General features: G+C 35.4%; 1 protein-coding gene across 4 annotated transcripts in view; it reads left to right on the forward strand.

The window, feature by feature from the left end:
- Positions 1 to 12,413, forward strand: part of ERCC6L2 (ERCC excision repair 6 like 2) — a 149,008-nt gene that overhangs the window by 112,048 nt on the left and 24,547 nt on the right. For 3 of the 4 annotated variants that reach the window (XM_032635223.1, XM_032635224.1, XM_032635221.1), the window contains exons 16-17: positions 915 to 2,076; positions 7,403 to 7,557. In XM_032635223.1, coding sequence (XP_032491114.1) covers positions 915 to 2,076; positions 7,403 to 7,557 — 1,317 coding nt within the window. Of the gene's footprint in view, positions 1 to 914; positions 2,077 to 7,402; positions 7,558 to 8,543; positions 8,675 to 12,413 lie in introns of those variants that run through there. The other variant, XM_032635225.1, reaches the window with a different exon arrangement.

Here is a 12,413-nt window from a genome sequence, read left to right on the forward strand (position 1 = left end):
TAGAAGATTTTTTTAATTGTTGTTGCTATTATTTTCTTGTTGTTTTTTTTTAAGGGATTTAACTGTAATTTTGTACTAGCCCAAAGATATAATGGGCTATATGACAACTATATTATGATATAACATATATATATGATATAACAGTATATCATATAACTGTATGATAACTATATGCAATGAAAACTATAAATTTATAACACCCCTATAAATTTATATAACCAAGTATGGGGTGAATATATTTCTAAATTTATAGAAATACATGAGTATCAAATGTTGGCAGAAGTATAACCAGATAATACTTTCCCAAAATGTTTTACTAATGAAGCCTCAGTTTTCAGAAACTGAGAATATATTTAGCTCTAATTAATGTGAAAAAAGTAAATATTGGATTTAAATTTGTAGCAAATTTTACTTCAAAATAGCTTCAATATTTTCTTTATTTATGGTGGTCAAGATCCTATCCAATCTGTTTTTAATCAATTAGAAACATTTTCCAGTTGGGAATTCTTTAGCTCCTACAAATTTGTTGTGTTTTTAACGCATGATTGAAAGTATCTGCTGGACTGTCATAAGCAATAAGTTGTGTGCTCTTCACTTTGAGGCCAGAATCAGTCTGCATCTTAGAAGCTAACAGCTCTGCTCTGTGTTTACCTTCCTTATAATTTGATCATTTGATATTCTAGTTTTAACTTTTATTTATTTGGAAAGTTAGTCAACTTTAAAAGAGTATACCAGACTGTAATATTAAATCCTTTATGTTTGTTTACTATCAATAAATGTTTTACTTTTAGAAAATACCAGGTAATATACTTGTACATCAATTATCTGCCCAAATTCAATTCCCCTCCAGTGTGATAGATTTGATATCCTTATTTTGACGTTTTCTAATGTTTCCACCATTGCTTCCTATATAGGATAGGGAGCCTGACTGTCAAGAACACAAAGGTCCAGAACAGCCTGCAGAACCACTAGCAAAAGAAGCATGTGATCTCTGCAGTGATTTTAGTGAAGATGAATCAGTAGGAAACTCAATAATAAAGACTGCTAAAAACAAAGCATCTGACTCAAGTAAAGCTTCAGGTTCTCCTGGGCAGCTTACCTTACTCCAGTGTGGTTTCTCTAAATTGTTTGAGACAAAATGTGAAGCAGTTGAGGATAGTGATGGAAATATTACCTCTGACGATGAAAGTTCTGATGAACAGCCCACATGCCTTTCAACAGAAGCCAAAGATGTTGGTTGTCGGAAAAGTCAAGACTCTCTTGGTACTTCAAAGCATCAGAAATTCACTAACATCCTAAATCCAAATGGAAAATATATTTTTGATAAAACTGAGATTTTAGAACAGAATATTTCTTCTGAGTGTGATGATGAGAAAAATTTTAAAAATACAGTTGGCCACCATTGCATTTCACAGAATGTCACAGAATCAGAAGATAGTGATATCATCTTACCCACACAGTACACAACTCAAAGATTCCTCAAGAGGAGGGTAAGGTTTAAGCCACCTGTGGATGGATCTGAAGATTCTGAAACAGAAAACCCTGTAAATATAAGAAATAATGGTGATAATAGAAAGACCAGTGTCAGAGGAAATGGACTAATTTCAAAACAATTAAATCCTGAGAACAAGACCCTAAAATCTAATACAAAAAGAAAAGGCAGTAGTGATATTAGTGACGAATCTGATGACATTGAAATTTCCTCCAAGTCAAGAGTAAGAAAGAAAAGAGCTACTAGTTCTCTGAGGTTTAAGAGAAAAGAGGAAAATAAAAGGGAACTTTACACTTTTCCAAAAACAATGAAAAAAACAAACCAACTGTGTGCAACAGATGAAGACTGTACCTCTCAGGCTATTGATGATTTTACATCTTCAGATGATGATTTATCTGTTAGCCACATCAGTGTCTCTAAACAGAGCCATAGACCAAAAACTATAAAAGATAGAATCAGTTTCTCTTCAAAATTACCTAGCCATGAGAAAAATAGCACTTTCATACCAAGAAAACCGATGAAATTTCCAAATAAGAGCATTGTCAATCAAGATCAGATGTGTGAATCAATGGATAAATTTTTAGGTAACTGCAGATATATTCTGAAAACTTTTCTTTGCATATTTGTTTCGTGCAATCAAATAGTTCCTCAAGAGATTCTTGAATTAACTTGAATTAGCTCTGCAATCAAGATGCTACATTGAGGCACAGTGAGGAAGTGGGTGGTGGCAGGATAAAGGGGAAGACCACCTAGGTCAAGATAGAGAACTTTGTCATCTAGACCAGGACCCCTTCCATGTGGCCCATCTGAATCACAACCTTCCCCATACACTAATTATTCTAACTTTTTTGCATTTTTATGGCTTTATTAAATGTATATACATTTGATACAAATGTGTATCCCTAGACATTATAGTTTAGCCTCACTCATTAAAAAAATTTTATATAGCTTAATGTATAGGATTCCTCCTCCATCCCTTTATATGATTTCTCTGTTGAAGAAACCAGGCCAGTTGTTTTCTGCAACTTGCATATTGCGGATTGGTGCAGTTGAACATATTTCTCCGCCCTCTATATTTCCTGAAAATGAGCAGTTGGCGTCTGACACTATATCAAGTTCAGGTTCAATCCCTTTGACAAAACAAAAGTTAGTGTTTGACAGAATGTATGCTGGTTTCTCTCTTTGTGATCTTAGCAGCCATTGATGCTTAATGCCTAGAATTATTTATTCATTCAGAGTAGCAAAATGACATTTTCTACTTCTCTCATTTCTTTTTCATTTGTTAGTTAGGATGCTTCTGTAAGGAGATACTTCCTCTCATCTACTATTACTTACCCAGTACAGTTCATATAGAGAAGGCAGGAAAAATAATTTATTTAACAGCTTTTAGTATAATAAATTGATTTCCCATCGATTTCTTTTCTTAAAATCATTATGAATTAATTGATTCAAACACATTTAATGAGTCCAAATCCATTTCAATTAATATCATTATTGAGGCTCAATTTTCCCATCTTTGGACAGTGGGAGCCTTTAAACATGAGCATTTTGATTCCTGAGATCTTTAACATGATGCTAATCATCTTTGATACCTATCAGGTATTACAGGATGTTCCTTCATGCATTTTTTGCCTCAGACCTAAAATCAGTCATTTCTCTAAGAAGTCTTGGTTTCTTTTAGTGAGAAAGTGTGTTTCAAGACCACAGTCTGGTGCTAGGAATGATCATTGCTACTACTCGCTTGGGCCTTTTCAGTGGATAAATTGTGTTACGTATGTTTATACATATGTGTGTGTGTGTATATAGGTATACATGAGTTTATATATGAGTTTATATATGTATTTATGTACATGTATGTATTTTTATATATGATAAAATATTTCATGAATTCATATTGATATTTCCATATTTGTACTTACTTTGGGGGTATAGAGCTTTAACCTCTTCTCTATCATATTTACATACCACTTCTTCTCTGCTGATAATACCGGTTCTTTGGCATATAGGGAACGATTTAATTATAATGTTCCATAATTACTCATGTTTTATCCATGTTACACAAAAGTCAAATAAGAAAAATATTATTATAATATAATTCCTAGAAACATTAAGGTTTGGGGGTGGGTTTTTTTGTATATACTCTCCCATTTCTGCCCATTTTTAAAATGGATATATTATGTCTTCATTGTCAACACACATGAATATTGCATTATACTCTCTCCTCTTAGACTTCATTTATTCTTGGTTTGCAGGTAACTATAAATTTAATGCTTCTCATTAGTCAATGTCTCTTATGTCAATGTCTCTCTAGTCATTTTGGTTGTCTGAAGCTTATTTTCTAGTAGATTCCTTATTTCTATTAGATCTCAGGAAGTACTCATGAGAGTAATATTCCCTGAGATCCTTTTGATAGCAGTTTGTGCCCTTTATACTTAAAAGTCATTTTTTCTGGATATAAAATTCTTGGCTTATACTTTCTTTTCTTAAGTATTTTAAATATGTAGCTTCATTTTCTTCTGGCATGAAGTATTGTGCTATGTGTTCTTTTTTTTTTCTTAGATGCCCAAAGTGTGTTTTTTCTTTTCCTTATTTTCTAGTAATTTTACTAGATTATATTTTGGTGTTTGTCTTAGCTCAGGCTGCTGTAACAAGTTACCATAGACTGGATGGCTTAAACAACATTTATTTCTCACAGTTTGGGAGGCTGGAAGCCCAAGATCAGGAAGGGTTCTTGATTAGGGCCCTCCTCCTGGTTTACAGATCACTGCCTTCTTGCTGTCTTTACATGGTCAAGAGAGAAATCATCTATTTCATGTCTTTTATTATAAGGGCACTAATCTCATTCATTAGGGCTCCACCCTTAAGACCTAATTATCTCCCAAAGGCCTAACCTCCAAACACCATCACATTGGGGATTAGGGCTTCAACATACGAGTTTTGAGGGGACACAAATATTCAGTCCATAGTAGTCTGTATCAGTATTCTCTTAGTGTAGTTTCAACTCAGTTTTTATTTAAGGAAAGCTTATTTGTACTAGTATTTTTAGTTACTTGTTCTATTCCTTTACTTTGACTTTCCTCTTCAGGAATTTATGTTATTCAAGTGTTCAGTCTTCCTTGCCTGTCTTCAGTATTTGTCACATTCTCCCAAATCCTATTTTATTTATTTTTCATTTCTTTTTGCTTTTTAAAAATGTCCTTTTATTTCTCTTAAATCAATATCTATTGTGTTTATTCTCTCTTATGTTCCTTCTAATTTAGTCTCCATTTCTGAATTTTTTTTAAAATTTCTATGTCTTTCTGAGTTCTGCCACTCATTTCTGAGTTATTCTAATTCTGATTTATATTGTTGGTTCCTATATTTTATCATTTTCTTAAGGTGTTTTACCTAATTTTGAAATCAATTACAATTTTGTTGTTTTGTAAGCATATCTTTCTGGCATATTTTCATTGTAGGGATATTATTCTGCTGCTTATTCTCTTTACTCTTATAATTTTTATGAGATTTGACCCTCTTGCTCATTTTTATAGAAATTCTTTTCCCTGACTTTTTTTAAATGAGGCAGAGTTTAAAACATCTTTTCTAATTTCACAGAGATTCATATTTGTTATTTTTCTATAGTGTTCAAAACTATGATAGGATTTCCTGTTTCTGTTTCCACTGCTTTGCTCTAGACCATCTCTTTCCCTCATCCCTGTTCTTCCTATTCTGCTCATTTTGACTCCATCCCAGCAGTTTTTCGTCACTGTATGGCCCTGGCCTGGGAGCCCTGGTGGGTTAGCTTGGGGAGTTCCTTAGGGCTAGCTTGCCCCAGCCCCTCAGGCCTTCTTACCACAAGCCTCCTGTATGCTGTACTCAGCTTTAGAGAATGCAGAACCTTCCCAGATCCAGCTACTGATGTCCAAATAACCCACTGTGCTAGGGTCTCCTGTTCTCTGATCCAGATGCCACCCTGTCATTTCCTTCTTCCTTCACACAGACCCTGATGCCATGCAGAGTGTGTAGCTATTAGTGGGTTATACCTACACTCTTGTATTTTAGGGCTAATGGGAGTATCTTGTCATCTAATTTTGTTGTAAGTGTTGTCCTTTGCTTTTGGTTTTGCAGTCTAGTTGTTGTTCTCATGTGGGGATTCAGAGAGATTGAAAAACTGCTTCCCCTTACCACCATCTGCTGAGAATCTGATTAGTAGTTTTAAGAGTTAGCATTGCCTTCAAAAGTGTCTCACTCATTCCAAAAAAAACTACATGAAAGAATCTGATATGTAAGCAAGCTTTTATTTTGATAAGCTTTATTTTGTGGTTATTAGTAGTGTCATTTAAAAGTTCATTATGATATATATTTTGATACCCTTGTAATTAAGTGCAGGTTTACCCTGCTCTCCGAAAGTAGAGCCTTCCTGTGTAACTTTGTAAGCTGAAATGGTGTAAAGCAAAGAAGCAATTACCTTAGGACACATCTTGTTAATGGTTACACAAAATAAATCCAGATAAAGCACAGATGCTCACAGACACAGTCCAAAGCTATGATGGCTTGATTCTGAGATGCTGAGTGTCATTCCTGGGGAAGGAGCTTGGTGGTGCCACGCTTGCGGCTGGGCTGTGTGCTGCCTCTATAAGGGCTTGCTGCAAAGCAAACACTGCAACACTTCACTTTTCTCCCTTTTTCACAAAAGTGAAAACTCTCTTTGGATTTCTTTCTGTTAGAGTGAAAACAGGTACTAACGTAGGTCTTTTGGAAAAGCTAAGTGGTGTAAAGCAAACTTTCAAGAACTAAGGGATACCAGTACTGGACTATCCTTTGGTTTCTGTGCTACAATTAGATTTTAGGTTTGAGGAGTTATTGCATAAACTTTTTTAAAAGAGCAGCTAAGTTTTGTTTTTTGTTTTTGTTTTTTACTGTGTAAAAGGTGTCAATAGTTTGTGTGAAACTCGTTCTATTTTGAATAATGCATAAAATGTGTCATCAAAATTAAGAAAAATCTGAGTAAATTTTCTACCAGAATCCTTTTGAAGGTTTAAAACTGTTGGTATACTTACTACTGATATTTTGAAATTTAAGGCGAATATTATCTTGGTTACTCTTTTACTCAGCTTATTTAACAACATCTTGTTTTCTCATGATTGGCAATTCTGGTTGAGAAAGGTTCAGGACTAAAACAGCACAAGTGTTGAAGGTCATAATTGAGTTTCATTTCCAGAGCTGTTTGAGGGAGCTTTTATAGACCTCAATTTGAGCCTTCTTTTTTATGACCGCAATTTAAAAGTAAATTATAGGTGCCCAGAAGCAAAGCAATTAAAAAAATGTAGCCATTTTTTAAACTTCTTTCAGATAAAAGGTGTAAGTTAATTTTTTTTCATTTCCTAAAAACCTCCAAATCTGGGCATATGTACAAAAAAGACAGTATACAAACAGTAAAACTGAACAAAGCCAACCAAACAAAACTCCCTGGTCATAAACCCCATGCTCGTACTTAGTCACTGTAATCAAATACATGTTTAAAGGAACAGGTGAGGTTAGCACTGCTTTTAAATTAGTAAACTTTTGTTTTACATCAACAGAGACAACAAATTCATAGAGACAACCTTCCACTATGGCTTTCCTCTTAGCCAAAACTCTCATTCAGGCTTAAATCTAAAAATTGTTACCTGATTCAGAAGTTCTTATATTGATGAGAGGGAAAAGTCATTTCTAAGTTAACCTAGACCAATATATTTGGACTCTTTCTCTTTTCAATTGTTTTAAAAAAGAATATTGTGATATTGACATACAAACAATGTTTTTCTTGAGGATTAAAAATAAAATAAGCGTAACCCGTTTTTAATGTGTTGCCGCTAATTTTTAAAGTATACCTTGAACCATATTGCTTCATTATGAGACATCACTTAATAAACATCAATTACCTCTTAGGTGGTGTTCAGGAAGTGGCTTACATTCATTCAAACCAGAATGTGATTGGATCAAGCAAAGCTGAAAATCACATGAGCCGATGGGCAGCACGTGATGTATTTGAATTGAAGCAGTTTTCCCAGCTTCCTGCTAACATAGCTGTTTGTACTTCTAAGGTAAGTAGAACATAGGATAATGTATCTCTAGTTTTTACCTCATTTTCACTGAAGCTCCTCAATAGGATCTTCTGTAAGTACTCCCTCAAAAGTCCCAACAAGACTATAAATGACTTACAAATAAGTATAAAAAACAGAATACCATTTGGGGCACTATATCCACTAAAGATGTTTTATATTAAAAGACAAATCTATATCTAAATGCCTAATAATGTTGAGTTGCTTAATAGTTTCCCTCAGTGAAAGTCTGCCAAAAATGAGGAATCTGAGGGAATCACTTAAATCAGAACCAAAAATACTTTTCATATGGAAAAAGGAAAGTGTATCATTAGATTTACCTCCATAATTTTTCATCTAAAATGAAGACACACACAAAAACTAACTTCATATAGAGTTTATATTTTTAACAAAAGGATTTTTATAATGTTAAAAGTAATAAATACTTCCTATGGGCTCTTCTCATTTACATTTGCTGTTATATAGAAATAAGGCTTATATAAAAGTGATATTTTATTTATACACTTTTGTCAAAAGTTTTAAAAAATACTTTCTTCTCTTTGGCTTATTCTTTCTTAATTCCTTAGAGCTAGGTGTCTGAGGAGTAGTTTTTCTACCACTTTATGTGTAGAAGTGAAAAATTGGTATTGTATATAACAGTGACACTTTGTTTCAAGTTAGTGCTACTTTTGGGAATGAAGGGGGGTTGGGAAATGCTATCTGAACTGTCAAGCTGAGACAGGAGATAGATGGGCCCCCAGGGCAAACAGTTTGTGTTTGTTCCTTGTGGACCGGTACTCTGAGATGGGAATAACAGGACAATTGAGAGAGGAGGCTGGACCCTGCCCAGAGGGAAGATAAGAGACCACTTATTCCTCATTCTTGAAGTCAGGAGACCTCCCAGACTACACATGGACAGAAAGCCTCCTTGGAGGTCAAAAGGGGAGTGATGCCAAGTGTCCAAACCTACCCAAAGGCCTCTTCCGTAGAATTCATCTTGGCCAAGAGATGCATGTGCACACATGGGAAAATCCTGAGCTATACCAAATATGGACTTTGAACCAGGCAAATCAAAATGACTGGCCAAAGGAAACCTGAAGAAATGCCCCATAAAAGTGATTCAAACTGCCACGAGGGCACTACTCTTTCTCTGAGCCCACCCATGTGTCTATCCACACATAACTCTTTTTCTCGCCTAATAAATACTTGTTTCACTACTTTCCGTCTTTGTGGGAATTCTTTTTCTGCAAAGCCGTACAAGCCAGGGCCTTGTCACTGACCACTGGTCTAGTGGCTAGGATTCGGTGCTCTCACCGGCACGACCCAACCTCAGTCACTGGCCGGGAACCGAAACCCCGCTTCAAGCCACTGCAGGCCTAGGCCACCCAAGATCAAAGCTATCTTCATTTATTTGTACCTCATCTGGTTTGACAAAGATTTGGGATTGTCTTAATAAAATCAGAATACAAAATTAAGTTCATGACCAAGGAAAATATAAATTAAGACGGAAGTTCAAGACTGGGAGAAAGTTAGAATGCAGGTATATAGGATATACTATACTTTCCCAGATATATTTTTTTAATGACAAATTTGATTGAGTTTCCTGGTAGGCAAAACAAAGGAAGTGAACAATGTATTTAGTGTTCTCTCAACTAGTACATTTAGAAATGTTGGGCAGTTTGGGTGGTCACAATGACCAAGTGCCTGACTGGCATTAATGTCTGGAGGCCAGGGATACTAAACGGCTGTCCTAGGGGGTGGGGGGAGCATCCCACATGCCGAGAATTGTTCTGCCCAAAATGCCATGACTGCTGAGAAACACTGAGCTAAATGATTGTCCTTAAGAAAAAAGAAAAACAGCTCTTCTAAGGAAGAGCAAAGCTTTTCCTAGGGTTTAATTTGAAAGAAATTTGTCACCTGGCATTTTAAATGGGGACCGCTGAATGATCTAGTTAACTGTCACTTGTCTTATAATATCCTTAGAGTAAATGTAATATTGAACTTTGAAAGGCTGTGCTTTTAGCAGTTTTCAGTGTAATCCAAAGGCCCAATTCCAAAATGCAACTCATGAAAGCACTTTCATGGCCCAAGTATGCCACTTTTTTATATTCTCATTTGATCTGGGAGTATACCATATCTCAGCCAATGCTGTAGATAGCATTTCTATAGTTTGACTACCTTGTGGGAGCTATATGAAAAAAGTCGGCAGAAATGTGCCAGGTTTGCCAGAAATATACTGTATTAAAATGAAGAGCATATCAGAATCTTTTAAACAGACAGCTAATTTTTTATTAGGTTTTTCTTTCTTTTAAACCATGCCTTTTTTTTAAACCATGCTCTTTTCCAAACAAATTTTAATGTGAAAGGTCAGAAAATTTGGCAAACTCTGTAGTAGATGTTAATGCAATAATTTAACTGGATATTGGTCACTAGCTTATTTAAATATTTCTCAGAGAAGAAATTTACAGCCATGTAATACCTCCCAAAACGGACCCAAGAAGCAACCCCTAGATATAGAAGCAATAAAAAGTACCTTTGGAACCTTCGTAAGGAAAATTGTAAAGATGAAAATGCTGGAAGTATACTTTGCCTTTAGTTGGGGAGGGGTGGGTGTGCGAAGGGATTTCCTTTATCTTTACATTAGCAATGCCAGTAGTTTTCAACCTTTTTCAGCCCCAGCATTTTTGAGATGAACAGCACAGTCTCATCAGAAACCTTGTCTTTTCACAGTGATTTTCAGAGTGAGGGGCATTTCTTACCAGGAAACAAATTGGAATACCCAGCCCCTGGAGTTTCTGATATGTCCTTTGAGGCCATATATCTCCCCAGTCACACATAGACCAATTTCGTAGACCTTTTTCAGGGAATATGAAGAAATCTGGTGTTTAATGACTAAATCACAGTGGGTATAAAATACTCAGGGAAGTTTTAAAGCCATTAAGCAGGAAGTCCAGTCCCATGCCACCAATGCTAGCAGGCATTATAGAACAGTCCATATAAACATACTTATTTCAGTGGCTAGCTTCTTTAAATCAATACTTGATACAGTAAAATTCTGACAGAATAAGATTCAATCCCTCAGATTTGACCTATATCATTTAATACATCAGGTTAATAATATAGTTGTACTTTAGCATCTTGAAAGCTGAAATGTATTACCTATAAACAACAATCACTTGGGGATGGTATTATAAACTTACCATCAAAAAAGAAAGGTCTTGGATACACACTACTATATATAAAGTAGATAGCTAATAAGGACCTACTGTATAGCACAGGGGACTCTACTCAATACTCTGTAATGACCTATATGGGATAAGAATCTAAAAAAGAGTGAATATATGTATAACTGATTGACTTTGCTGTACACCTAAAACTAACAGCATTATGAGTCAACTATACTCCAATAAAAAGTTAAATAAATAAAAAGAAAAGTCTTGGTATATGAAAATCAGAGTTTTCAGGGCTTCCCTGGTGGCACAGTGGTTAAGAATCCACCTTCCAACGCAGGGGATATGCGTTCGAGCCCTGGTCCGGGAAGATCCCACATGCCAGGGAGCAGCTAAGCACGTGTGACACAACTACTGAGCCTGTGCTCTAGAACCCGCATGCCACAACTACTGAAGCCCACGTGCCCAGAGCCCATGCTCCTCAACAAGAGAAGCCACCGCAATGAGAAGCCCATGCACGGCAACCAGAGAAAGCCCGCTCACTGCAGCGGAGAGTAGCCCGCCCAACCCAGCTCACTGCAACCAGAGAAAGCCTGCACGCAGCAACGAAGACCCAACACAGCCAAAAATAAAGTAAATAAATTTTTTTTAAAAATCAGTTTTCAAAATAGTGATCATACATATTTTTGTTGTTCTTAGTTTTTCACCAACATCAAAAACTAAACCTACTACATTTTTGACATAAAACTGCAACCCCTGAGACATACGTCATGCTTTCCTCCTTTTAGTTTAACTAGAAATGAATAAATAAAAGAACTCATATAATAAGACTCATGTTCAGTTTGTTGAATTCTAATATTCTAGAGGCAGAAGAAATTTTTGATTGTTATAACTAGCCTATGGCATGAAGTCTATTCAGGCTGTCAGTTTGAATTGTAGCTCTACCTGATACTTCCTGTGTGACCATGAACAAGTTACTTACCTTCTCTGTGCCTCAATTTCCTTGTGCTTAAAATACAAGTAATTATACTTCTTACCTCAAATGGTTGTTGTGAAGACCAAATGAGGTAATAATACCTGTAAAATGCTCTGAACAGTACCTGACACAAAGTAAGCACTCAATGAATAATAAGTATTGTTATTACAACCAATGGATAAGACTGATGTCAGGTCTCTAACTCCCCTGGAGGGTGAGGATCAAGAACAAATAATCTATAAACAGTTGTATGCAGCTATATTTAACTATAAGTAAAAGAATGGGTGGTACTAGTCCATCTGGGGCTTTGAATTTCCTTAAAAACAAAACAAGAATGTTTATGGTAGATTATTTTTCAAATTTTTATGTGTGACTCTTGTTTTTGTTCATGAAAACAAAGTCACTCAATACTTTATATTAATTTTATTTTAGGATATTCTGTGTTAGAGTAGAAGTTATTAGTAACTTTTCTCCTTAAAGCTGATAGATTTATTTTCTGTTTAGATTCATTAGTTTGTGACTACTTCTAATTCATGATATCTCCATAGCTGCTGACAGGCATTCAAATGAGTGAGAGAGCACTCTGCCATCAAACTAGTCCTTTTGCATCTCTATACATATTACTCTGGGTTCTCCTCATTATAATTCTTCTGGAAACTAGAAACTACTTTAATAATATCAGTGAGATGGAATGATGGTAGTGTTGTGTTTCT

Source organism: Phocoena sinus, chromosome 6 (genome assembly GCF_008692025.1).
Source record: "Phocoena sinus isolate mPhoSin1 chromosome 6, mPhoSin1.pri, whole genome shotgun sequence".
In the NCBI taxonomy this organism is placed as follows: domain Eukaryota; kingdom Metazoa; phylum Chordata; class Mammalia; order Artiodactyla; family Phocoenidae; genus Phocoena; species Phocoena sinus.